Below are 25163 nucleotides of genomic sequence, written 5' to 3' on the forward strand. Positions count from 1 at the left end.
AGGTGAAGCCACAGCACTTCCAGGGGCCCCTGTGGCTGCCACGGGGGGTGGGGGGCTGCCACCTTCGGACTCCCCTTACCCCACTGCTGTAGAGTAGGAAACAGACTGGGGAAGGACAGAGACAGGAAGTTATCCTCTGCCCCAGGCCGAGCTCTGACCTACCTGCTGGCTCTCAGCTCTGCCATCTGGAGTATCCAGGACACCTTGGAAGCAGTTGTGACTCTAGCTTCCAGGCCAAGTCAGGCATCAGGGGGATCTCCCAACGAGCAGAGCATCAGAGGAGAAAGGAGAAGCCGCAGGCTCACTGCATTCACCCACTCGGTGGCCCAGCAAAGTCCCCATTCATGTTTCCCCAGCTCGGGATTTTGAAAATTGTCCGCCCACAAGCATGTGGGAACATCTGCAGATTCCCCACACCTGCTCTCGGGGTTTCTACACACACATGTGCAGAAGCATTTGAAAGCAAGATGCCATCAGTCCCACTCTCCGTGGAACCACAACACCCTTAGCACGGAATTCCGCACTCATACAATGGGCCAGCCTCACATCTCCCCAGCTGTTCCGCTAACACCCTTATAGTTTTTTTAAAAAATCTAGGATTTGAGGCTGGGCACAATGGCTCATGCTGTAATCCCAGCACTTTGGGAGGCTGAGGCGGGCAGATCACGAGGTCAGGAGTTCGAGACCAGCATGGCCAATATGGTGAAACCCCGTCTCTGCTAAAAATACAAAAATTAGCCGGGCGTGGTGGCTTGCACCTGTAGTCCCAGCTACTCGGGAGGCTGAGGCAGGAGAATCGCTTGAACCCGGGAGGCAGAGGAGGTTGCAGTGAGCCGAGATCGTGCCACTGCACTCCAGCCTGGGTGACAGAGCAAGACTCCATCTCAAAAAAATAAAAATAAAAATAAAAATAAAAAGCGGGGCGTGGTGGTGCAGCCTGTAGTCCCAGCTACTCGGGAGGCTGAGGCAGGAGAATCGCTTGAACCCAGGAAGCAGAGGTTGAAGTGAGCTGAGATCATCACACCATCACACTCCAGCCTGGGTGACACAGAAAGACTCCATCTCAAAAACAAAACAAACAAACAAACAATCTAGGATTCAATCAAGAAGCACACATATTACATTCGGTTGTTAGGTCTCTAGTTATTATGTCTCCTCTCTAATCTAGAAAAAAAAATATATTTACTTTAATGGGAATGACTTCTTGCAAGAGACCAGTCCTTATAGAATGTGCCAGAGTCTGAATTTGCCTGATTCATTCCCGCGCTGTGATTCAGGCTGAGCGTTTTGACAAGAGCGCCTTGCAGGAGATGCTGTATGTCTCCTCCCCAGCCCCGCATCTGGCGGCTGGCAGGGTCAGGCTGCCCCACTGTTGGGGAGGCTGTTTGATCACGTGGTCCAGGTGGCGGCTGCCAGATCTCTCCCCTGTAAAGACGCAGTTTCCCTTCCTGATTCACAGGTAATTTGGGGTAATATTTGGAGACTTTGTGAATATTCTGTCCCCAACAACCTTACATCTAATGGTTTTGGCATCCAGTGATGATTTTTGCCCGAATTAATTACTGCATTGGTGGCTGCAAAATGTCTCCACCAACGTGTAAGAATTCTAGCAGGGACAAAGAGGTGACAGGCCCAGCAAGTAGCATGGCTGCCTATGCCCCCAAGTGTGGCCTCCTGGGCAAGCCACACCACCCGCCTCCATAACTCTGTGCCCACCCTTTCTGCCTGGGGGCAGAAGAGAGAGAAACATGGGAGGGCTTCATCTCAAAGGCCTTTGAGCAGTTAGTGGGCGGAAGGGGTGTCTGGGTGTCCATGAGAGACATGTATACTGGTAGGGGTGCCAGTGACAGGGAAGGAGGGTCAGTTAGCTGCACATGGCAGGGAAGAACAAGTTATGTCCTGTAAAGCCCCCATGTAGGCAACGACCCCTGGATGTTCTGATTTAATAGGTGTGGGGTGAGGCCTCACCCTATATTTGTAAAAAAAAAAAAAAAACACAACACCTCCCTTCACCATCCATGTTAATGTGGTTTGGGGCTACCATGGATCTATTCCCGGTTCCTACCCAAGGCCCTAGCTACTCACAGCCAGTGTGATCCACATCACCTGGGAGCTTGTGAGAAGTGCAGAATCCCAGGCCCCATGCTGGTGGCTCAGTCAGAAAGCGCACTTTAACAAGGACTTCGGGTGGACGGTGGCGCTGTACTGACTCAGAGCGCACCCTGGAGGAACCAGGGCAGACCTCAACAAAGGCCTTCTGCAGGAGGCAAGCATCTTTCTTTCCCCTCACTTCCCCTTCCCTCCCTGAAGCCCAGGGTCTGCTGAAGTCTCATCAATCCACCTGGCCCCCACCTTTCCGGGAGAGCGGTGGCCTCTCAGACACCTCCGTAGTCCTGGCTCAGAAGCAGAAAGGAGGCTGGGCATGGTGGCTCACGCCTGTAATCCCAGCATTTTGAGAGGCCGAGGCAGGCGGATCACTAGAGATCAGGAGTGTGAGACCAGCCTGGCCAACATGGTGAAACCCTGTCCCTACTAAAAATACAAAAAGTAGCCAGGTGTGGTGACAGGTGCCTGTAATCCCAGCTACTCGGGAGGCTGAGGCAGAATTGCTTGAACCCAGGAGGCAGAGGCTGCAATGAGCCGAGATCACAACACTGCACTCTAGCCTGGGTGACAGAGCAAGAGTGTCTCAAAAAAAAAAAAAAAAAAAAAAACAGGAAAGGGGGGTGTCCCACACCTTGCACAGGAAAAGCCAACCACTTCCTGAAGCCATTATCAAGATCAACCTTCGGGTACATATTCACAGCTTTCCAGGCACGTGGCCCAGCAACTAAACCCATTCTCCCACCCACCTCGGGCTAACCTGACTGGCTTAGGGCACAGTTCACATCTAGCAACAATCAAAGCAATATTTCCTCTGCAGCGTTTTTCATTCTCAATGCTCCAGGCAGCCATGAGGACAGGCAGAATGCACTGAAAGGGAGGACATCTTGTCCAGCCCCAGGCTGCTCAGCCTCGCCTCCTCTGGCCCAACTCCTGTGCAAAATGACCACATATGCCTCCGCTTTGTTCCCTGTCCATCTGGTTTTTGTTTCTTTCTTTCTTGTTTTTTTTTTTCCAGACATAGTCTGGCTCCATTGCCCAGGCTAGAGTGCAGTGGTACAATCACGGCTCACAGAAGCCTCCAACTCCTGGGTTCAAGCAATCCTCCCACTCAGCCTCCCCAGAAGCTGGGACTAGAGGCGCATGCCACGACGCCTGAGCAATTTTTTCTTTTTGTAGAGACAAGGTCTCAACATGTTGCCCAGGCTGTCCTAACTAATATTATACTACATCGCACTTCTTCAAAACTTGGAGGTCCCTTTCCTGAGAGAAATTCTCAGAATAATATTGCACATTCTTCTGTCACTGGGCATTAGCTGCGACATACCCAGAGGTAAGGCCTTCTCCATGTAATTTCCTTTCTCATTATTTTTATTTTTATTTTATTTATTTATTTGAGACAGGGTCTCGTTCTGTCGCCCAGGCTGGAGTGCAGTGGCTTGATCTTGACTCATGCAACCTCCACCTGCTGAGTTCAAGCAATTCTCCTGCCTCAGCCTCCCGAGTAGCTGGGACTACAGGTGCATGATGCCCGCCTAATATATATATATTTTTTTGAGACGGAGTTTCGAGCCCAAGCTGGAGTGCAATGGCGTGATCTCAGCTCACCACAACCTCCGCCTCCTGGGTTCAAGCAATTCTCCTGCCTCAGCCTCCCGCATAGCTGGGATTACAGGCATGTGCCACCATGCCCGGCTAATTTTGTATTTTTAGTAGAGATGGGGTTTCTCTATGTTGGTCAGGCTGGTCTCGAACTCCTGACCTGAGGTGATCCGCCCACCTCAGCCTCCCAAAGTGCTGAGATTACAGGTGTGAGCCACCACACCTGGTCAATTTTTTGTATTTTTAGTATAGACGGGGTTTCACCATGCTGGCCAGGCTGGTCTCGAACTCCTGGCCTCGTGATCCACCCACCTCGGCCTCCCAAAGTGCTGGGATTACAGGCGTGAGCCACCGCGCCCGGCCAATTTCCACTTCTTAATGACCAACCGAATGGCCTGAGGGCAGCAACTCCCCCCTCCACCCAGTGAGATCCCGGGGGACACGCCATCTGTTTTCCTTGTCACAATGGCCTTCGGAGGCAAGCACTCTTCACCGCCATTTCACTGTTGAGGAAACTGAGTCACTGAGCCAGTGGGCCATGCAGCGACTTGCCCCTGGCCACACAGCTGTCAGTTGGCGGCTGCCTCCATTCCTATCTCCACACTGCACTGCCTTCTCTGGCAGGGCCCCTGAAGGGAAGGACGCCTTTCCCCCCGGGATGCGTGCATGTGGCCATGCAGTTCCTGTTCCAAAGCTTTGGTGAGGTCTGTTGCTGGGTGGTAACCTGCACATCTTCAGCGTGCAGAGGGCAGGTGTTCACATGTCATACATGAACCTGGGGAACCGCCACCACCGTCAGGACAGTGGTCATTTCTATCTTCCCCAAAAGTGTCCTCATGCCCCTCTGCCCATCCCTGCAACCATGAATCTGCTCTCTGGCACTATCGAATTTCATTTCAGCAGACTGGACAGTCCTCAGGAACCCCGAGGTGAGAGGGGAAAGGGCATTCTATAATCTTGGGACAATGATACAAAACAGGATGACCTGGTCCGGAAGATGGCAGTCAGAATTCAGTGTCCGGCCCTCTGTTCTTCCACTCCACAAGGACTTTCTCAGAGCCTGCTTCTTCCCCAGTCAGCTTCTGCGGCAGAACCACTGAGTTGACTGAGAGTCCAGCTTCCCCCTGGAAGGGTGGAGGCCAGCGTGGATGTGCTGGCACCATCTGGTGCTGGTGAGGCGGGAAGGCAGAGTGCCCGTGTCAGACCCAAATCCCTGCTCACAGGAAGCCCCCGTGCAAGCAGGAGGGAGCCAGAGAAGCCACCTTGCTTGGTGGGTGGGAGAGCAGTTTGGAGGAAGACATCGCTGAAGAAGGGACACTGGCTGCCAGCCAGGCTCCTGCACTCAGGCAGTACTTTCTCTCCCCCGCAGTTGCCTACGTGTTGGCGATGGTCTCCCCCTTATAAAAAGGGGAGCCTGGGGCCAGGTGTGGTGGCTCACTCCTGTAATCCCAGCACTTTGGGAGGCCGGTGTGGGTGGATCACCTGAGGTCGGGAGTTCGAGACCAGCCTGACCAACATGGAGAAACCCCATCTCTACTAAAAATACAAAATTAGCCAGGCGTGGTGGCGCATGCCTGTAATCCCAGCTACTCGGGAGGCTGAGGCAGGAGAATCGCTTGAACCCTGGAGGCGGAGGTTTTGGTGAGCCCAGATCGTGCCATTGCACTCCAGCCTGGGCAACAAGAGCAAAACTCTGTCTCAAAAAACAGCAACAACAACAACAACAAAAAGGGGAGTCTGGGGGAGGGGGTGAGGCCCTGTCTGCAATGTCAACCTGCTGAATGCCACGCATCCAGGATGGCTGCCAGCACCATGGGGGCTCACATGTAGGTGCTTTAGGCAAGAATGCCTGGGAGATCACCAGAAGGGCTGGCCAGGTGTCCTTTGGCCTCCTTCGATGTGGACGGAGGGGAGACGACAGGCGGTCCTGACCCACTCCCTCTGTAAAGCCTGAGTAGGATGGGCGGGAGACCAGTCCTAAGCACCAGGGGTTTATCCCCCGACCATCTCCGGCGTGCCCGGATGCTAGCAAGCACATCATGGTGTCAGAGAAGGGGTGCCAAGGCCGAGACAAGTTCGGCAGAGTGTGGGCCATGATGAGATATACGACAAGGGGGCCCAGTGGCAGTGGAGGGACATGGGCTGCAGAAAAGGCTCCCGAGCTGGGGACATGCTGCTTCCTGCCTTCCATTCTGGGCAACCAGCCTGCTTCCTTTTCCTAACTCAACACGCAGTAATCCGCCATTTTCAGGGGAGGTCCCAGATTTTCCAAACTAGGAGGACATGATTGGAATATAGGAATGGGGCTGAGGTTCCGACATGACACACGAAAGTGCCTGTGACAGCCCAAATCCGTGGAATAAAGGAAACACGTGGTCATCTCACTAGCCACAGAAGCAGCACTGCACAATCCAACGCCTCTCATGATGAAAACACACTAGGAATAGAATGGGAACTTCCTTACCCTGATAAAGAACAGCTATGAAAAAGCCACAGCTAACTTTATACCCCCTAGTGAAAGACTGGAAGCTTCTTTACCTTTAAGATGAGGAACAAGGGAAAGACATTCACCGGCACTTCTATTCGACATTGTACTAGAGACTCTAGCCAGCGCAAATTAACAAGAAAAAGAAATCGAAGGGCCGGGAATGGTGGCTTACACCGGTAATCCCAGCACTTTGGGAGGCCGAGGCGGGCAGGATTGCTTGAGACCAGGAGTTCAAGACTAGCCTGGCCAACATGGCAAAACCTCGTCTCTGCTAAAAATACAAAAATTAGCTGGGTGTGGTAGTGTGTGCCTGTAATCCCAGCTACATGGGAAGCTGAGGCAGGAGAATCACTTGAACCCGGGAGGCGGAGGTTGCAGTGAGCCGAGATTGCACCACTGCACTCCAGTCTGGGTGACAGAGTGAGACTGTGTCTCAAAAAAAAGAAAGAAAAGAAAAGAAATCAAAGGCATCCAGATTGGAAAGGAAGAAGAAAAACGATTTCTATTTGCCAATGACATGATCCTAATATGTAGATAATCCTGAGGAATCTACTAAACAAATTATACTTAATAAACAATTTTAGTAAGGTCGCAAGATATAGGATCAACGTATAAAAATCGATTTTTTTTTTTTGAGACTGAGTCCTGCCCTGTCACCCAGGCTGGAGTGCAGCGGTGTGATCTCAGCTCACTGCAACTTCTGCCTCTGGGGTTCACGCGATTCTCTTGCCTCAGTCTCCTGAGTAGCTGGGATTACAGGCACACATCACCATGCCCCGTTAATTTTTTTTGTATTTTTAGTAGAGACAGGGTTCCACTATGTTGGCCAGGCTGGTCTTGAACTCCTGACCTCAGGTGAGCCACCCGCCTTGGCCTCCCAAATTGCTGGGATTACAGGCGTGAGCCAACACGCTCAGCCAATCAATTGTATTTCTATACAGTAGCAATGAGAAGGCTGAAAGTAAAATTAAGAAAACGATTCCATTTACGATAGCATCATAAAGAAAATGCTCATGAATAAACTTAACAAAAGTGCAAAACATCATGTAAAGAAATTAAAGACCTAAATAAATGGAAAACGCACCCCATGTTCATGAACAACACTACCCAAATTGATCCACAAATTTGATGCAATCTCTATCAAAATGCCAGCTGGCTTCTTTCCAGAAATTAACAACCTGATCCTGAAATTAATATGGAAACTTGAGGGACTTAGAATAGACAAAACAGTCTTGAAAAAGACGTACAAAGTTGGAGGACTCTCATTTCCTTATTTCAAAACTTACTACAAAGCTGCAGTAATGAAAGCAGTGTGGCCCTGGCTTAAGGACAGACATTTTTCTAAAGAAGATCCACAAATGGCCAACAAGCACAAGAAAAGATGCTCAACATCATTTAGCTAACAGGAAGTGCAAATCAAAATCACAATGAGATACCACTTCACACCCAGCAGGACAGCCATAACAAAAACCCAGAAAATAACAACTGTTGGCAAAGATATAGAGAAATTGGAACCCTTGTATGTTGCTGGTGGGAATGTAAACTGGTTCCAGCCACTGTGGAAAGCAGTTCAATTGCTACAGGCACATACTCCAAAGAATTAAAAGCAAGGACTCAAACAGATACAAGTAGACCAGTGTTCACAGCAGCGCTATTCACAACAGCCCAAGGGTGGAAGCACCCCAAATGCCCATCAACTGACGAATGGATAAATATGTTGCACGTCACAAAATGAAATATTATTTGGCAATAAGAAGAAATTGACTACTGATACATGGATGAACCTTGAAAACATTATGATTAATGAAAGCCAGACACAAAAGGTCAGTTTCTATGAAATGTTTAGAATAAACAAACCCATAGAGACAGGAAGTAGATTGGTGGGTGCCAGGGGCTAGGAAGTTTGTGGGAGAAATGGGGATGTGACTGCTAATGAGTGCAGGGTTTCTTTGGGGGTGATGAAAATGTTCTGGAATTACTGGTGTGGGTTGCACAACCTTGTGAGTATACTAAAAACCACTGAGTTGTACACTTTGAAAGGGTAAGTTGTACGGTAGGAGAATTATAACTCAATACAGCTGTAATTTTGGAAGTGCTGTAAGTCATTGGCAGAAAATGGCTTGGAACACAAGGGTAGGCTAGAGACTTGGGGGTTCCTAGCCTGGGGATCCCAGGCCTCTGTGGATTGTATATGGAAGGCGCTGCAAATGCACATGTGCTTCTTTCTGAAAATCGGACCCACGAAGTGCCTCACCCTGACAAGGTGCAGAGGCCCAAGGGGGTGCAGATGAGGTTACTCAGGGGAGACAGGGAGAAGTGCCCCCTGAAGATGGGGGAGCACCCGTGTTTAGGGAGGCCGGGAAGCAGGCACGGGGTCCCAGAAGCTGACCTGTCTTTTGGAACAAAAGCTCCTTCTCCTCTGAAGAGGCTGGGACCTGGTGATGCGTCCACCCCCAGAAGCGCAGTCCCCTGGGACAGCTCATGGCTTGCACTGCTTTCTGTATCTACTGTTTTCAGTCCTCTTGTTTTCCCTTAGTTGTAAAGGATGGTTCTCCTCCTAAAATCCCGGCTCTGATTGGGCCAAGGAGGAATGTAGAAAGTGAAAGTTTGCAGCCAAACTTCCACGGGAATTTTCAAAGGGAGCGCAGCAGGAAAGCGCACCGAGGGCGCACAAGGCAGCGGCCCTCCTCCTGGCGGGCCTCCTTGGGGAGGGCAAGTCCCTTCCATGAAGGAGAGCTTAGGGCGCAGAGCAGGGAGGGCCCACCCAAGTTCACCTCCTTGAAGGCAGGCCCAGCCCGACCTGCCGAGGCCTTCCCGAAGGGCTGTGGGGAGCCCCAAGGGCTACCGGTGTCGTCTCATGGCTCATTTCAGGCCTGGGGTGCAGCTCGGGTCGCTCTCCCCTATCCACACGTCCCCACGAGGTTGGCCTTAAATGAAGAGCGACACCAATCCTTCTCCAGGAAAGTCAAAACGGCCCCGGAGGAATGGCTTGGAGAAATCGCTTGCCGTTTGATGGAATGACTCCCGAAAAGGAAGCAGTAGGATGGGATCCAGAGTCCCCGTCAACCAACCATCCCAGCCCTGGAATCCAACACGGATTCCACAGGACGCCCTCTCGGTCGCATTCCTATCCCGCTAGGGGGCTGGCAATGGCCACACAAGGTTTCCAAACAGCGGGAACAAGAGACAAGGAGCGGCAGCCGGGAACTGAGAGGGAAGAAGGCGGAGGACAGCGAACGGGAGAAGCCGAGGGCCCCGCGCACCCCCGGAGAAGGGCCGGGGAGAGAGGACCAGGAGCTCCGCCAGGGTGGGGCAAGATTTGCGTCCCCGCCCTGCCCCTCCGCTCCCGCACAAGGTGGCCAGAGGAGCTCGGCTCACAGCGTGAAGTCAGTCCCTGGATTCCTGGGAATTCTCCCCCGTGCCCAGCCCCTCCTCCCCCCGCCCCTGCCCCGGAGTTCTCGCCGATCCCTGCACGGGTTCCCCCACGTTCTCCCAAGTCAACACCCTTCCTGCAAAGCACTTGATTCCTTCCCAGTCCAGACCAATAAACCCGGGAGTTGAATCCAGGCCACTAAACGCATACCTGTCTGAGCCCTGTCTGCTCCTGGGTGCCTTGACCTTGACCTCCCTCCACTTAGCCCTAGGGGGTCTCGGCCCACAGCATCCGGGACATTTCTCTGGACAGTTTGCAGAGTGCACACAGAAAGTACACAAATGCGGGGCCGGGGGAGCCTCCGCGCACACAGAGACGGGGCACAGGAACGCACTCACGTAGTCACGCCACGCACAGGCAAGAAGCCCCGTTCCGGGCCGCGGGGCTGGGCTCCAGGTCCGAGCTCCGGGCCCCGCGTCTCCTTCCCTCCCCGTGGGGCCCTGCTGGTCCACGCCCCCCAAAGCCCAGCCAGGCACTGCTGCCCGCAGAGAGCCCAACCCGCTGATCCTGGCGGTGCCCACTCACCCGAGACGCCCAAGGCCCGGGAGCCCATCGTTCGGGCAGGGCCAGGCGGGAGTGGGTGTCGGGGTGGGCACCCAGCTCCCGGACGAACTTGGACCGCGCCCGGGGACGCCCACGCACTCCCACGCTCCAGGCCCGCCGGGATCTAGATTCGGCGCCCCCCGCACGGCGGGAGCCTGGCTCCCTCCCCCGCCCTGGGTCCTGCGGGGAGAGCGTGTGCGGGGAACTGCGCTCGTTGCTATGCAACCTCCATCCCGCGCCCGCCGCACCGCGCCTCCCGGGACGGAAGCGCGCCCCACCCGGGCCAACCCCAACTTCCCACCCCACCCGTGGCTGGTTCCCACGGAGCGCCAACACCCAACAGCCCCTGGATGGGAGGGTGCGGACGGCTCCCTACCTTGTCCTCCTCGAGCCCTCCCGCTCTCCCACGCCCGCCGCTCCGGGCCTCCCCACTGGCCCGCTCCTCCCCGCGGAGGGCCGCGCCCCCGCCGCAGCGCCGGCTGCCCTACCTGCAGCATCACTTTGTACTGCTCCTCCGGTTTCTGGACCACGCACATATTACATCCCATGTTGCTGGCGGGCGAGAGGAGGCGGAGGGCGGGAACGGGAAGACGCCTTTCACTGACCTGGGCGCGGGACCTTGGGTCCCGGGCCGGGGCCGGGGGCCATACCCTGGCGCGGGGGGCGGGCCGCCTAGCGGGGGAGGGGGGCACGCCCCCGAGGTGGGGACAGCGGCTCGCCCCTCAGGTTAACTCTTCGCTGGCCGAGGCCAGGCGCGGGCATGCTCCCTCGCACCCGGCCAGGAGAAAAAGGGCAGCGGGGGATGGGCGGGCGCGCCGGGCGTTGCCAGGCTACGGCCCCCCAGGGAGCTCGGGGGCGCGCCGGGCCGCCAGAGGCCGTCAGGGGCCGTGGGCCGCGCGCCTCCCCGCCCGCGGGGCCCGCCGCTGCCGCTGCCGCTGCCGCCTCCGGCTCCTGCCCATGGCCGCCAGCCCCGGGAGCCCGGCCCTCGCTCTCGGCGCCGCGGCCCGGCCCGCGACAGGGGGGCAGCGGCGCGGCGGCGGCCCCCGCCCGCGGCCAGGCCAGCGCCCGCGCTCCCGCCTCGCCCGGCCGCGCTCTCGGCGCTCCTGGCGCCCGCTCTTCGTCCAGCAGCTGCCGGCCGTCTACAGCTCCCGCCCGGGACGACGGGCACGCGAGCGCGCCCACGGCGGCGGGGGAGGGGCGCGGGCACGGGGCGCACGCGCGCCGGGAGGGGCGGGGAGGGGAGCGGGGATGGCTGCGGGAGGGAGCGGCGGGGGCGCTGGAGCAGGCGCGGGAAGCCGGGGGTGGGCGCTCGACGGAAGCGGGCGGGGGTCCTAGGCACCCCACGACACCCGGCGTCCGGTCCTGAGGGGCGGGTACCAGGCGCGTTGTCTGCGCGATGCGGCTCTGGGAGAGAGGGGTCCTGCCAGGAGGAGCAGTCTCCTGGGTCCCCCAGAGAGAGTCTGCGATTTCAGCCCCTCTCCCCGGTCCTGGACGCAGCAGCCCTCACGCCTCTGCTCCTTCCTCGGGCTTCGCCTTAAATGACTGCATCCCTCCTTCAACTCAGCCATTCCCTGCTGTCTTTGAAACGGACACCTTTGTTTAAAACAAGAAAGAAAGACAGAAAGGGAGGAAAGAAAGGAAAGAAAAGAAAGAGAGAGAAAAGGATGAGCGAAGCGTGGGGAGGGGGTGGGTCGTGGGGAGAGTGGCATCGGAGGCCTTGGGACCCGGACCTGCACCCAGCACTGGCCAGCCTGGGTCTGCCGCCTACCTGTTCCTCAGCCCCAGCCCTCACCCGGCCCCCGCTTTCACAGCCCTTCCATCTCTTCCTCTTCTCTCCCACCACCTTCCCCCTCTTCTTGGACAAGCCTGGAGGGAGAAGGCCTTTGCCTGGAAAGCAGCAGCGGGTGAAAGTCTGCGTCCCCCGGGGCTGCCCCGGCTGCAGGAGATCACTTGGAGAAATTGCTACATGCCTCATTTCCAGGTTTGGGCAAGTGAGGGAACCCCCAGCCACACGGGGCTGTTTAATTAGAGCCCTTCCTTTCCTCCCTGACTCCTCGTTAGAGGACAAATCAGGAATGGCCGGCCTGCCCAGAATGTGGAGAAGGGAGGCGAGTTTCTTATCCAGGGCTTCTCCCAGAAAGCAGAACTTGAGACAAGGGCTGGTGTGCAGGTTGCAACCTGCCACCCAATGGCTGGCTAGTCTTGAGGAATGGCGTCATATTGAGGGCTCAGCATCGGTCTCTGCAGCTGGTGGATGGAACATTCACTAGCGGCAGTGTCTAGATGAGCCGTGGTAAGAGGAAGCCCTTGCCGTTGGGCTTATACAGAGCCTCCAGCCCTCCCACCATGGCCACTGGCATCGTGGGCCCATCGCATCCTGGGGAGAAGCTGGCTGACCTCCACCAGATGGTCCCCTCTGCTCGCTAGCTTCTGGCGCGCCCCCTCCACACTGCATGCTCCCCGGCGCCATGGGCGCGAGCACGAGCACGGGGCTCCACACGCTCCCTGAGCACTCCCGTAGGTACCTCTTCGCCAAACCGGTCTCTTCTTCCAATCTTCCTCCACCCGGGTCCCTGACCAGTCAGCCCAGCCATTTTCCACTGCCCAGGGGTCATGGACACCTTCATCTCAGGCCATTTCTCCCTCTACAAAGTAGACAACCTAGTGTCTTGCTCCCCGAGAGGATGTCCCCTCACTGCTGTCCCTCAGGGCCACCCTGCATAGGGCCTCAGTGTGACAGCAGGTGTTTTTCCTAGTGGTGACATGAGATGACCAGTCGAGGACCTGGGTCTGAGTCAGTCATGGGGACATCCCACCACCACCTCCCATGAGGCCATAGGTGTGAGCTGAGGGGGCATACCAGTGTGAAAGAGCCGGGTGACCGGGGGTCTGGACTGCCTGGGCCTCAATGTGCCATCTCCACCTCAATACTCAGTTCACAATGGGTGGCTTGGGTCACACAGGCCCTGGATGCCCCATGGTCAGGCTATAAGTCTCTTCTAGGTCCCGGTAGCATGGCCATAGCTATGTTTTTTTCAGTGGTGAGTAGCTCTGCCACTGAAGGCGTGGCCCTGCCACAGCCTCTGTGGTCCCTGCTGGGACCCTTCCATTGAGGCTTCCTGACGGTTCCGCATAGCATCCTGGCCTACCATGGACAGATCCCTTCAGCACCGTTAGGTTGGCGGGCTCTCACTGCTGGTGGCAGAGCAGCTTGCCCTGCAGCCCAGTCCTCCTGCAGGGTCCTTTCTTGCTCTGGATCCCACTCAAAACAGGTCTCAGTTAGCCGGGCGTGGTGGCACGCACCTGTAGTCCCAGCTACTCAAGAGGCTGAGGCGGGAGGATGGCTGGCCCCAGGAATTCAATGTTATAAGGAGCTGTGGTTGCACCACTGCACTCCAGCCGGGGCCATAGAGTGAGACTCAGTCTCTAAAACAACAAAAGAAAAAAAGAACTGGTCTTGCCTGTGTGTCCGAAAGCCCGCTCCATTAGACGTTCCACCAATTTGGTGATCTACCCAGCATCATGCCAGATAAATCCATTTTCTTGCTAAAGTTAGAATACTCTTCTCCCTGCAATTAGAAAACCCTAACAAATATACAGCCCTGGGAGAGCATCCGGGAGGAAGGACATGAGACACAGCTGATCCTGGGGCAGTTACTGCGCTTGACAGTGCAGCTTGAGGACAGTGCGGTGACATCCCAGCACAGCAGTCAGGCTGGAGCGGGCGATTGCGCTCAAGATAGAGACAGGGTGAGGGCGGCACCACCATGCTCCCCGGGGCACTCCAGCATTCTTTAACCTGAAGATGGGTACCCAGGTGAGTCTGGCCCAGATTCCTACCTGGATGGGTCCTATCTTACTCTGTGCTGATGAGGTAGGTCCCTGCTCTCCCTCCACGTCCCAGAGCTTGGACCCACTGAGGATGCCATGACACCCCACAGAAGGGCTCCACTCTGACCCACCATAGAGAGCTGCAAAAAAGGCCATGGTGCTCTTAGAAGCAGGACACACAGAGGATCCCACCCTTCTGACTACAGTTGTCCCATGGTGTCCACGGGGCATGGGTTCCAGGCTTCCCCCTACTGGGGATACCAAAATCCATGGACGCCCAAATCCCTGATCTAAAATGACATACTATTTGCATAGAACCTTTGCTCATCCTCCCTAATGCTTTAAATCTTCTCTAGATTACTCATATTACCGGATGCAATGTCAATGTTACATAAACAGTTATAGTGTATTGATTTTTTTTTTTTTTGAGTCGGAGTCTCGCTCTGTCACCCAGGCTGGAGTGCAGTGGCACGATCTCGGCTCACTGCAAGCTCCGCCTCCCAGGTTCACGCCATTCTCCCACGTCAGCCTCCCTAGTAGCTGGGACTACAGGTGCCTGTCACCATGCCCGGCTAATTTTTTGTATTTTTAGTAGAGACAGGGTTTCACCGTGTTAGCCAGGATGGTCTCGATCTCCTGACCTCGTGATCCGCCCGACTCGGCCTCCCAAAGTGCTGGGATTGCAGGCATGAGCCACTGCGCCCGGCCTGATTTGTTTTTTAATTTGTATTATCTTTATTGTTGTATTGCTATTTTTTATTTTTCAAGTGTTTTCCATCCATGGCCAGTTGAATCCTCAGATGTGAAACCCACGGATATGAAGGCCAACTGTATTTTTTCCACTGGATGCATGCAATCCCCAGTCCCCAGCCCAGCCCTGTCAGATGTGTGAGTGGGGACCCATGTTTCCCAGGAGTCTCTAACGACCTTGCCCACTGGCTTTTCCAGAAGGTACTGTCAGGGAGGCTGAAGCCAGACCACAACCCAGAAACTCTGTCCCGCTCCCTTCTCCTGGGAGCCTTGGCCTAGAGTGACCGGGTTGCCCTTTCCTTACTTGGCCATGAGCTGAGTTTGCTGCTTTGTTTTCTCTCCATGGGTCGTGCTGTTGGCCTTGTGTCTAAAGAAGTCATCACCAAACCCAGTGTCACCTAGATGTTCCCATGTTATCCTCTAGGATTTGATAGTTTTGTGTTTTACATTTGAGTCCATGATCTGTTTTGAGATAATGTTTGTGAAGGATGGAAGGTCTGTCTCAGATCATTTTTCTCACAGTTCTGGAGGGTGGGAAGCCCAAGATCACAGTGCCAACTGGTTCCATGCCTGGTGAAGGTCTGTCCCATCAATGATGTCTTCTCATGATGTCCTTACATGTTGGAAAAGGGAAGAAAAGCAAGACCGCTCCATGAAGTCTCTTTTATCAGGGCACTAATCCTGTTCATGAGAGTGGAGCCCTCTTGACCGAATCACCTCTCAAAGGCCCCGCCCTGCGATACCATCATCTTGATAATTAGGTTTCAGCATATGAATTTTGGAAGGCCACATACCTTCAAGCCACAGCAGTCTGTGCCTAGGTTCATTTTTCCATGTGGATGTCCAGTTGTTCCAGCACCATTTGCTGGGGAGGCTACCGTTTCTCCATTGAATTGCCTTTACTCTTTGGTCTATTTCTGCTACACTTTTTTTTTCTTTCTTTCTATCTTTCTTTCTTTCTTTTGAGACAGAGTCTCGCTCTGTCCCCCAGGCTGGAGTGCAGTGGCGCGATCTTGGCTCATTGTAACCTCCGCCTCCTGGGTTCAAGCAATTCTCCTGCCTCAGCCTCCCTAGTTGCTGGGATTACAGACACCCACCACCACACCAGCTAATTTTTGTATTTTTAGTAGAGACGGCGTTTCACCATGTTGGCCAGACTGGTCTTGAACTCCTGACTTCAGGTGATCCACCCACTTCAACCTCTCAAAGTGCTGGGATTACAGGTGTGAGCCACCTGCACCTGGCCTACTACGCCATTTATTCAGATGGGCAGGGCCCCGGAGGGCTTCTCATGTTCTCATATGAACGTGGTATTTTCCTTCTGTCTTTCGTTGTTGTTGCTTCAGATTCACAGAGCCAGATTATCATTATCCATCAACACTTGTCCACCCAAGGCCCTCTTTCGTTTTATTTTCTGTTTAGAAAATAAGCTAAGGCCGTGCGTGGTGGCCAACACTTTGGGAGGCTGAGGTGGGCGGATCACCTAAGGTCAGAAGTTCGAGACCAGCCTGGTCAACATGGTGAAGCCCAGTCTCTAACAAAAATACTATATATATATATATATATATGTATATATATATATCTCCAGATGTGGTGGTGCATGCCTGTGATCCCAGCTACTTGGGAGGCTGAGGCAGGAGAATCACTTGAACCTGGGAGGTGGAGGTTGCAGTGAGCCGAGATTGTGCCATTGCACTCCAGCCTGCGTGGTAGAGACTCCATCTCAAAAAAGTAAATCAATAAGTCTGGGCACGGTGGCTCAAGTCTGTAATCCCAGCACTTTAGGAGGCTGAGGGGGGCAGATCACGAGGTCAGGAGTTCAAGACCAGCCTGGCCAACATGGTGAAACCCCATCTCCATTAAAAATTCAAAAAAATTAGCCGGGCGCAGTGGTAGGCGCCTGTAATCCCAGCTACTCAGGAGGCTGAGGCAGGAGAATCGCTTGAACCCGGGAGGCAGAAGTTGTAGTGAGCTGAGATCGCACCACTGCACTGCAGCCTGGGTGACACAGCAAGACTCCATCTTAGAAAATAAATAAAATAAAATAAAATAAATACAAATAAAAATAAAAAATAAGCTAATGAATGTCTGTAAGTCCACTGGCCAGCCCAGGAATGGGCCCTGTACCAATGCCCTACTGAAATACACCCAGGTGCTCTGCCGTCTCCCCAACTCCACCTCCCCACTCCAAGATAACCAGTATCCTGCATATTCTCTTGCTTTTGAAAATTTTGATAGCAGCCGGGGCAACATAGTGACACCACGTCTTTACAAAAAATTAGAAAATCAGCCAGGCATGGTGGTGCGTTACTGTGGTCCCAGCTACTCGGGTGGCTGAGATGGGAGGATCACTGAAGCCCAGAAGGTCAAGGCTGCAGTGAGCTGTGATCACACCACTGTACTCCAGCCTGGGTGACAAAGCGAGACGCTGTCTGGAGAAAATATATCAAAAAAATAAAAAAATAAAAAATAAAATTGTGATAGAATATATATATAACACAACACTTGCCGTTTTAACCATTTTTCAATACGACTCAGTGGTACAACTGACTTGTGTTGTATAAGTAGAGCATTCACAATGTTCAGCCATCACCACTGTTTCCCAAACACTGCCATCGCCCCAAACAGAAACTTTGCACCCGTTGAGCAATAGCTCCCCAGTTCCTGCTCCCCCAGCCCCTGGTAACCTGTAGCCACTTTCTGTCTCTATGAATTTGCCCATTCTAGATACTTTATGTAAGTGGAATCACCATATTTGTCCTTTTGTGACTGGCTTATGTGACTTAGCATGTTGTTTTCAGGTTGATGTATCTTGCAACGTACATCAGAACTACGTTCCTTTTTATGGCGCAATAGTAATCTGTTGTGCGGGTGCACCACATTTTCTTTATCCATTCATTTGTCGATGGGTGCTTGGGTTGCTTCCCGCTTAGGTTTTTTTTCAGCAGGGGGTAGGGTCTGGCTCTGTTGCTCAGAAAGGAGTATAGTGGTGCCATCTCAGCTCACTGCACCTTCCGCCTTCTGGGCTCAAGTGATCCTCTCTCTGATCCTCCCACCTCAGCCTCCCAAGTGGCTGGGACTACAGGCACATGCCACCACACTCAGCTAATAATTTACAATTTTTTTTGTAGACACAGGTCTCACTATATTGCCCAGACTGGTCTCAAACTCCTGGGCTCAAACGATCCCTCCCCCTCAGCCTCCCAAAGTGCTGAGATTACCAGTGTGAGCCACCACCCCCGGCCTAGTTTTTTTTTTTTTAATATAGCTGTATCATATATGCCTAAAATTATATGTTCTTTAGTTGAGTTTGGGAGGCTGAGGCGGGCAGATCATCTGAGGTCAGGAGTTTGAGACCAGCCTGGCCAACATGGTGAAATCCCATCTCTACTAAAAATACAAAATTAGACGGGTGTAGTGGCATGCGCCTGTAATCCCAGCTACTTGGGAGACTGAGACAGGAAAATTGCTTGAACCGGGGAGGCAGAGGTTGCAGTGAGCTGAGATTGTGCCACTGCACTCCAGCCTGGGCAACAAGAGCGAAACTCCGTCTCAAAAAATAAAAATAAATAAACAGCATTGCTGTAAACATTTGTGTAGCTGTCTCCTAGTGCAATGGGGAGAAGTTGCTCTTGTATGTGTGCCTGGGAATTACTGTGAGATCAGCCAGCATGCAACTTTACATAAGCCCTGTTTTCCAAAGTGCTCCTATCAATTTACACTTCCACTAACAGTGTGTACAAGATCCTTTTTGATCTACATCTTTCTCATCTATTTCTTTTAGACAGTCTGGCTCTGTAGCCCAGGCTGGAGTGCAGTGGCGTGATCTCGGCTCACTGCAAGCTCCGCCTCCCGGGTTCAAGCGTACATCTTCTTCAACTCTTGCTATTTGGGGGATTCCTTCGTTTTTGCCAGCCTGATGGGTGCGAAACAGTATCCCACCATAATCTTGCATTTCCCTGATTACCAGCAAGGCTGCTCTTTTCTTCCATGGTTTCTGGGCCATATGTGTTTTCTCTTCTGTTTTGCCTGGAGTTGTCTTTTGCCCGTTTTTATATTTTCTTCTTCCTTTTGCTTATTGATTTGTAGGAATTTTTTACGTATTCTAGACACTAATCCTTTGCCAGCGATGTGTATTCTCTCATTTGTGGCTTGCCTTTTTACTTTCTTTAAGGAGTCTTTCATAAAAAGAAGTTTCTAATTCTAGTGTAATTAAATCCACCTTATCTTTTCTTTTCTTTCTTTTTTTTTTTTTTTTTGACAGGGTTTCATTGCCCAGACTGGAGTGCAGTGGCACAAACATGGCTCGAACTCCTGGGCTAAAGTGATCATCCCACCTCAGCTGCCCGTGTAGCTGAGACTACAGGCACCCACCACACCCAAATAATTTTTTAATTTTTTGTACAGATGAGGTCACATCATGTTGTCCAGACTGGTCTCAAACTCCTGGGCTCAAGCGATCTTCTCACCTCCACTTCCCAAAGTGCTGAGATAACAGGCATGGGCCACTGTGCCCGGCTACCTTATTTTTTTCTTAAGGATTAATGCTTTTTATATCTGGTTTAAGAAATCCTTTTCTAATCCAAGGTCAGAAAGATACTTTTTACATTTTCTTTTAAGAATTTTAAAGTTTCCTTTTTGACATTTAAATCCTTAATCCATCTGGAAATTATTTTTGTGTAAGATGTGGAGGGCCTAATTTCATTTTTCCCCATTATAAATCACCTCTATTTCCTTCTCCTTTTGTTAAATAATCCCTCTTTCCTCGCTAATCTGCCTTGCCACCTTGTCATATTATATATGTATTTTTCTCTCTTTTTTTTTGGAGACAGGTTCTCACTCTGTCATCCAGGTTAGAGTACAGTGGCACGATCACAGCTCACTGCAACCTCAATCTCCCAGGCTCAAGTGATTATCCCACCTCAGCCTCCCAAGTAGCTGGGACCACAGACGCATGCCACATCTGGCTTATTTATTTATTTATTTATTATTTGCAGAGACGTGTTACCCAGGCTGTTGTCATACATTAAAGGTCCATTTTTCTGGGGTCTCTTTAGGGCTCTCTATTTTGTCCCACTGGCTACTTTGTCTACCCTCGAACTAAGGTCAGGCTTTGTTAATTATGATGGTTTTATAATAAGCCTTGTTATTTGCCAGGCAAGCCCTCCTCATGCATCTTCAGGGTTGTCTGAGCTAGTCTTGACCTTTGCTCTACCATATACATTTTAGAATGAACTTTAGTTTCTCAAAACATCCTGTGGGGATTTTGATTAGAGTGGCATTGAATCTGTTCACTCAATTTGGGGAGATTTGATACTATCTTAACAATCACCATTGAATATCTCCCCATTTATTTAGGTCTTTTAAAATGTGTTTAGAATTTTCTGTACATCTTTCTTTTTTCTTTTTATGATTATTATTATTTTAGAGATAGGGTCTCGCTCTGTTGTCCAGGCTGGAGTGCAGTGGCATATCCTAGCTCACTGCAGCCTCAAACTCCTGGGCTCAAGTGATCCTCCTGCATCAGCCTCCCAAAATACTGGGATTACAGCCATGAGCCACCATGCCCCGCCTACATCTTTTACTTTACTTATTTCTGAGTATTTTAAATTTTTTGTTGCTATTATAAATGAGGTCTTTTTATTATGGGTGGCGCATAGACATACACTTGGCTTGTGTATATTCATCATTATGTCCAGTCAGTTTGCTAAACTCTCTTTTCTTTCTAATAATTTGTCCTTATATCCTCTTTGGATTTTTTTTTTTTTTTTCAGAAGATCACTTCATGTGAAATAATGACAGATGTATTTCCACCGTTCTAATCTTTATGCCTTCCATTTCTTTTCTTGCTATGCTACCCCGGCTAGAGCCTCCGGAAGAAAGCCCAGAAGAGGTGGCACAAGTGGACAGGCTGCTTTGTTACTAATCGTTAAGAAAATGCTTCGGCCGGGCGCGGTGGCTCACGCTTGTAATCCCAGCACTTTGGGAGGCCGAGGCGGGTGGATCATGAGGTCAGGAGATCGAGACCACGGTGAAACCCCGTCTCTACTAAAAATACAAAAAATTAGCCGGGCGCGGTGGTGGGCGCCTGTAGTCCCAGCTACTCGGGAGGCTGAGACAGGAGAATGGCGTGAACCCGGGAGGTGGAGCTTGCAGTGAGCCGAGTTCACGCCACTGCACTCCAGCCTGGGTGACAGAGCAAGATTCCGTCTCAAAAAAAAAAAAAAAAAAAAAAAAAGAAAAAATTTTGTGAGAGAGTGGGGACGTCCGGCTTCAGAGCGGGAATCTTCGCTGCGCCAGCGACTAAAAAGAGAATTAAATATGGGTGATGTTGAGAAAGGCAAAAAGATTTTTATTATGAAGTGCTCCCAGTGCCACACCATTGAAAAGGGAGGCAAGCACAAGACTGGGCCAAATCTCCACAGTCTCTTCAGGCGGAAGACAGGTCAGGCCGCTGGATACTCTCACACAGCCACCAATAAGAACAAAGGCATCACCTGGGGAGAGGATACGCTGATGGAGTATTTGGAGAATCCCAAGAAGCACATCCCTGGAACAAAAATGATCTTTGTCGGCATTAAGAAGAAGGAAGAAAGGGCAGACTTGATAGCTTTTCTCAAAAAAGCTACTAATGAGTAATAATTGGCCACTGCCTTATTTATTACAAAACAGAAATGTCTCATGACTTTTTTATTTGTACCATCCTTTAGTAGATCTCATACACCAGAATTCAGATCATGAATGACTGACAGAATATTTTGTTGGGCAGTCCTGATTTAAAACTAAGACTGGTTTGTGGTTAAATGAATATGTTCAGTTTTTGAATTTTAATAGTAACTCCAATTCAGTAAATGCTATCGTTGTTCACCCCTTCTAAAGATAAGATATGATTAGACTTCGTTAGTAATGTTCAACTTTTCACAAAGATGGTGAGTGCCATCTTAAAACTCACTGGAGATTGGTTTTACATTTAGATTTCTATAACTGGTTATGTGAATATATTTAAATACTGGGGAAATTCCTTCACTGTCTTAGAACCAAGCAAGATTCACCTGTGTTTTGTGTTCATTTGTCTCTTAAAGGCAAGGGTTGAAGATAAATAAGGTAGCAATATCTACAGTTTTGGCCTTAACTATGCCAATCTAATTATAATTCCCTGTATTAAAAAAAAAGAAAAATTTTTGTTTAGGACTTTTGTCTCTGTATTCCAGACCAAAATGGACCTACAATCTTCCTATCTTGTTCTGTCTTTGCCTAGTTAGTATTAAGGTTTTTTTGGGTAATTTCAATTCTCTGGCAGAGTCTGTAGAGTTGCTAGAACTTGTCTGTAAAACCACGTGGGCTGGCTGTTTTATTTTTGGGAAGATTTTTAAACCGCTGCTTCAATCTGTTTTATACTTTTAGGGTTACTAGGGCTTGCCTGCTTGCTTTTTTTTTTTTTTTTTTTTTGAGACGGTGTCTCACTCTGTCACCCAGGCTAGAGTGCAGTGGCATGGCGTGATCTCGGCTCACTGCAACCTCCACCTCCCAGGTTCAAGTGATTCTCCTGTCTCAGCCTCCCAAGTAGCTGGGATTACAGGCATCCACCACCACGCCTGGCTAATTTTTGTATTTTTTGTAGAGACGGGTTTTCACCATGTTGGTCAGGCTGGTCTCGAACTCCTGACCTCAAGTGATCCACCCGCCTCGGCCTCCCAAAGTGCTGGGATTACAGGTGTGAGCCACCATGCCAGACCTTTCTTTTTTTTGTTTGTTTCAGTAAATTTAGTATATTTCTACTTTGTTTCAGGTTTATTGTCATCAGTAGTTGTTGTTTATTTTTAGTCATTAAACTGTATATATACATTTTCTGTATTTTCATATAATTCACAATTTTAAAGGCAAAATTAAAAAAAAAATAGGCCAGGCATGGTGGCTCATGCCTGTAATCCCCGCACTTTGGGAGGCCGAGGCAGGCGGATCACCTGAGGTCAGGAGTTCGAGACCAGCCTGGCCAACATGGGGAAACCCCGTCTCTACTAAAAATACAAAAATTAGCTGGGCATGGTGTTGTGCATCTGTGGTCCCAGCTACTTGGGACGCTGAGGCACGAGAATCCCTTGAACCGGGAGGTGGAGGCTGCAGTGAGCCGAGATTACACTACTGCACTCCAGCCTTGGTGACAGAGAGAGACTCTGTCTCAAAAAAAAAAAAAAAAGGTAATCACATTACCCGCTTTAAAGCATGCATACAATTCAGCGGTTGTTAGTATACTCACAATGTTGTGCCACCATCACTAATAATTCCAGAACATTTTCATCACCCCAAACAGAAACCCCTTACTTGTTAGCAATCAATCTCCGTTCCCCCCTCCTCTAGCCCCTGGCAACCATTCATCTCCTTGTTGTCTCTATGGATTTGCCTATTCCGATCTTTTATATGAATAGAATCATACGCTATGTGGCCTTTTGTGTGTAGCTTCTTTCACTCAGCACAATGCTTCCAAGGCTCATCCACATTGTGGCATGGATCAGTATTTTATTTCTTTTTATGCCTGAATAGTATATCAAATGATGAGACCAAATCAATGTACTGTTCTTGCAACTTTTCTGTAGGTTTTTAAATTTTCAAAGTAAGAAGTTGAAAAGAAAAAACTTATCTTAAGCAATCATTGGATTAAAGGGGAGAGCATACAGAAACGACAAGCTTCGAGAGCATCATGAAAAGAGGAACATGTCTTACCCCAACCTCTACACACAACTCAAGCTTTCCAGGAGGGGCAGTTAGAATAGTCAAGATGTGCATGATTAAGGAGGATAGATCAAAAGTCAACGACAACCAGAAAAAGAATGAGAGAAGCCAAAGGGGAAACAAAGGAAGGGGGAAAAAGAGAATAAAGATCAAAACTGGGATGAATAAAATAAAAAACATAAAAGAGTAAAAATTGTAAATAAATACAAACGCTGATTCTTTAACAACAGAAAAAAATTGATAATTTTTTTTCTAACAAAATATAACTTTCTGAAAACCCAACAAGAACTAGAAAATTTGAGTCTACAAATTACTATTTTAAAGTAGAGAAGGAAGCCAGACTCAGTAGCTCACGCCTGTAATCCCAACACTTTGGGAGGCCAAGATGGGAGGATCACTTGAGTCTAGGAGTTTGAGGCCAGCCTGAGCAATATAGTGAGACTCCCATCTCTACAAAAATAAAAATTAACAAATTAGCTGGACATGGTGGCACGCACCTGTAGTCCTAGCTGCTCAGGAGGCTGAGGTGAGAGGACCGCTTGAGCCCAGGAATTTGAGGCTGCACTGACCTACAATCATGCCACTGCACTCCAGCCTTGGCAATGGGGGGAGACCCTGTGTCAAATAAAATAAAATAGGGGATTCTCCATAAAAACAGTACCAACCCTAAGTAGTTTCAAAGCCAAGTCCTATATCATCTTTCAAGACAAAATAATTCTGATATCATTTAAACTATTCCAGTCCACACAAAAACATTTCATAAAGCCAACAATACCTAAACCTAGGCTGACACCCAAACCTCCTAAACAGAGTACAAAAAGAAACCTATGAACAACTGTCACTTCTGATTACCAAGGCAGAAATTATAAATCAAAGATAAGCACATGGATTCCAGGGATATAGCAAAAGAATAAGACATTATGTCTGACCAAGATGTAATATTCTATTATTATGAATAGAATAGAATTCCGGGTCTACTCCAGAAATACAGAGGTGATTCAACATCAGGAAATCTTTCCACAGAATTCATTACTCAGCAAATTAAAGGAGGAAACTCACAGGATCACTAGTTGCTGACTAGGCATTTGATACATTTCGACAGGCGTTCCTTGAAAAAGAAAGAACATCTCTTCTAAAAGGAGACTGGGTAGAAACACGTGAAGGTGATAGTGAGAGACAGCATTTCCACTCTTCTGCATAGCAACACAAAAGCAATGGGGTGCATGGAAACCCCCTGCCAACTCCATTGTTGGCAAAAGGAGGAGTCAGGCAGCCTCCTAGCAAGCAAAGCAGAAATCTTTCCCAAGCCCCAGGTCCTGAAGATATTCTCCTGTTGTCTTCTACAAGCTTTATTGTTTCGCCTTTTGTTCTTAGATCTACAACACACCTGGAATTGGGTTTTTTTGTGTATAATGTCAGGCAGTGGTCAAGATTTGTTTTTTCTTTAAAAAAAAAAAAAAAAAAAAAGACTTCCAGGCTGAAGATCCTCAAGAAGGATTCTGTAGGGTCTTATTACAAGGTCCATTTTGAGTCTTGTTTTTAAGCAATGCCAGGAAGCTGACCAAAGTACTCTCTTCCTTTAAAAGCAACAGTGCATTGAGATGCATCTCCCTTTGAGGGCAGAGGCATTTGCTTACACATATCGGAACTTGGGCACTTTTACATTGCAAGGGAGCCATCGGC

The 25163-nt window shown here is 50.3% G+C and overlaps 2 protein-coding genes across 7 annotated transcripts in view; one reads left to right on the forward strand and one right to left on the reverse strand.

Annotated features, from left to right (window-relative positions):
• PDZD4 (PDZ domain containing 4) overlaps positions 1–11305 on the reverse strand; it is a 28791-nt gene extending 17486 nt beyond the window's left edge. For 2 of the 6 annotated variants that reach the window (XM_030806463.1, XM_030806465.1), the window contains exon 1: positions 10658–11305. In XM_030806463.1, the coding sequence (XP_030662323.1) occupies positions 10658–10717 (60 nt within the window). In that variant the 5' untranslated portion in view covers positions 10718–11305. Of the gene's footprint in view, positions 1–10545; positions 10562–10657 lie in introns of those variants that run through there. The other 4 variants (XM_030806462.1, XM_030806467.1, XM_030806468.1 and 1 more) reach the window with 4 other exon arrangements.
• A 9766-nt stretch (positions 11306–21071) lies between these two features.
• On the forward strand, positions 21072–21389 carry LOC100600457 (cytochrome c-like). The gene has a single exon (XM_030806433.1). The coding sequence runs from the start codon at positions 21072–21074 to the stop codon at positions 21387–21389; it is 318 nt and encodes a 105-aa protein (XP_030662293.1).
• Positions 21390–25163: the final 3774 nt, after the last annotated feature.

The sequence above is a fragment of the Nomascus leucogenys genome, chromosome X (genome assembly GCF_006542625.1).
Source record: "Nomascus leucogenys isolate Asia chromosome X, Asia_NLE_v1, whole genome shotgun sequence".
Classification (NCBI taxonomy): domain Eukaryota; kingdom Metazoa; phylum Chordata; class Mammalia; order Primates; family Hylobatidae; genus Nomascus; species Nomascus leucogenys.

Bases quoted from the DNA above. Each gene is read 5' to 3' on its own strand.
- LOC100600457 (XM_030806433.1), top strand. From the start codon at position 21,072: ATGGGTGATGTTGAGAAAGGCAAAAAGATTTTTATTATGAAGTGCTCC.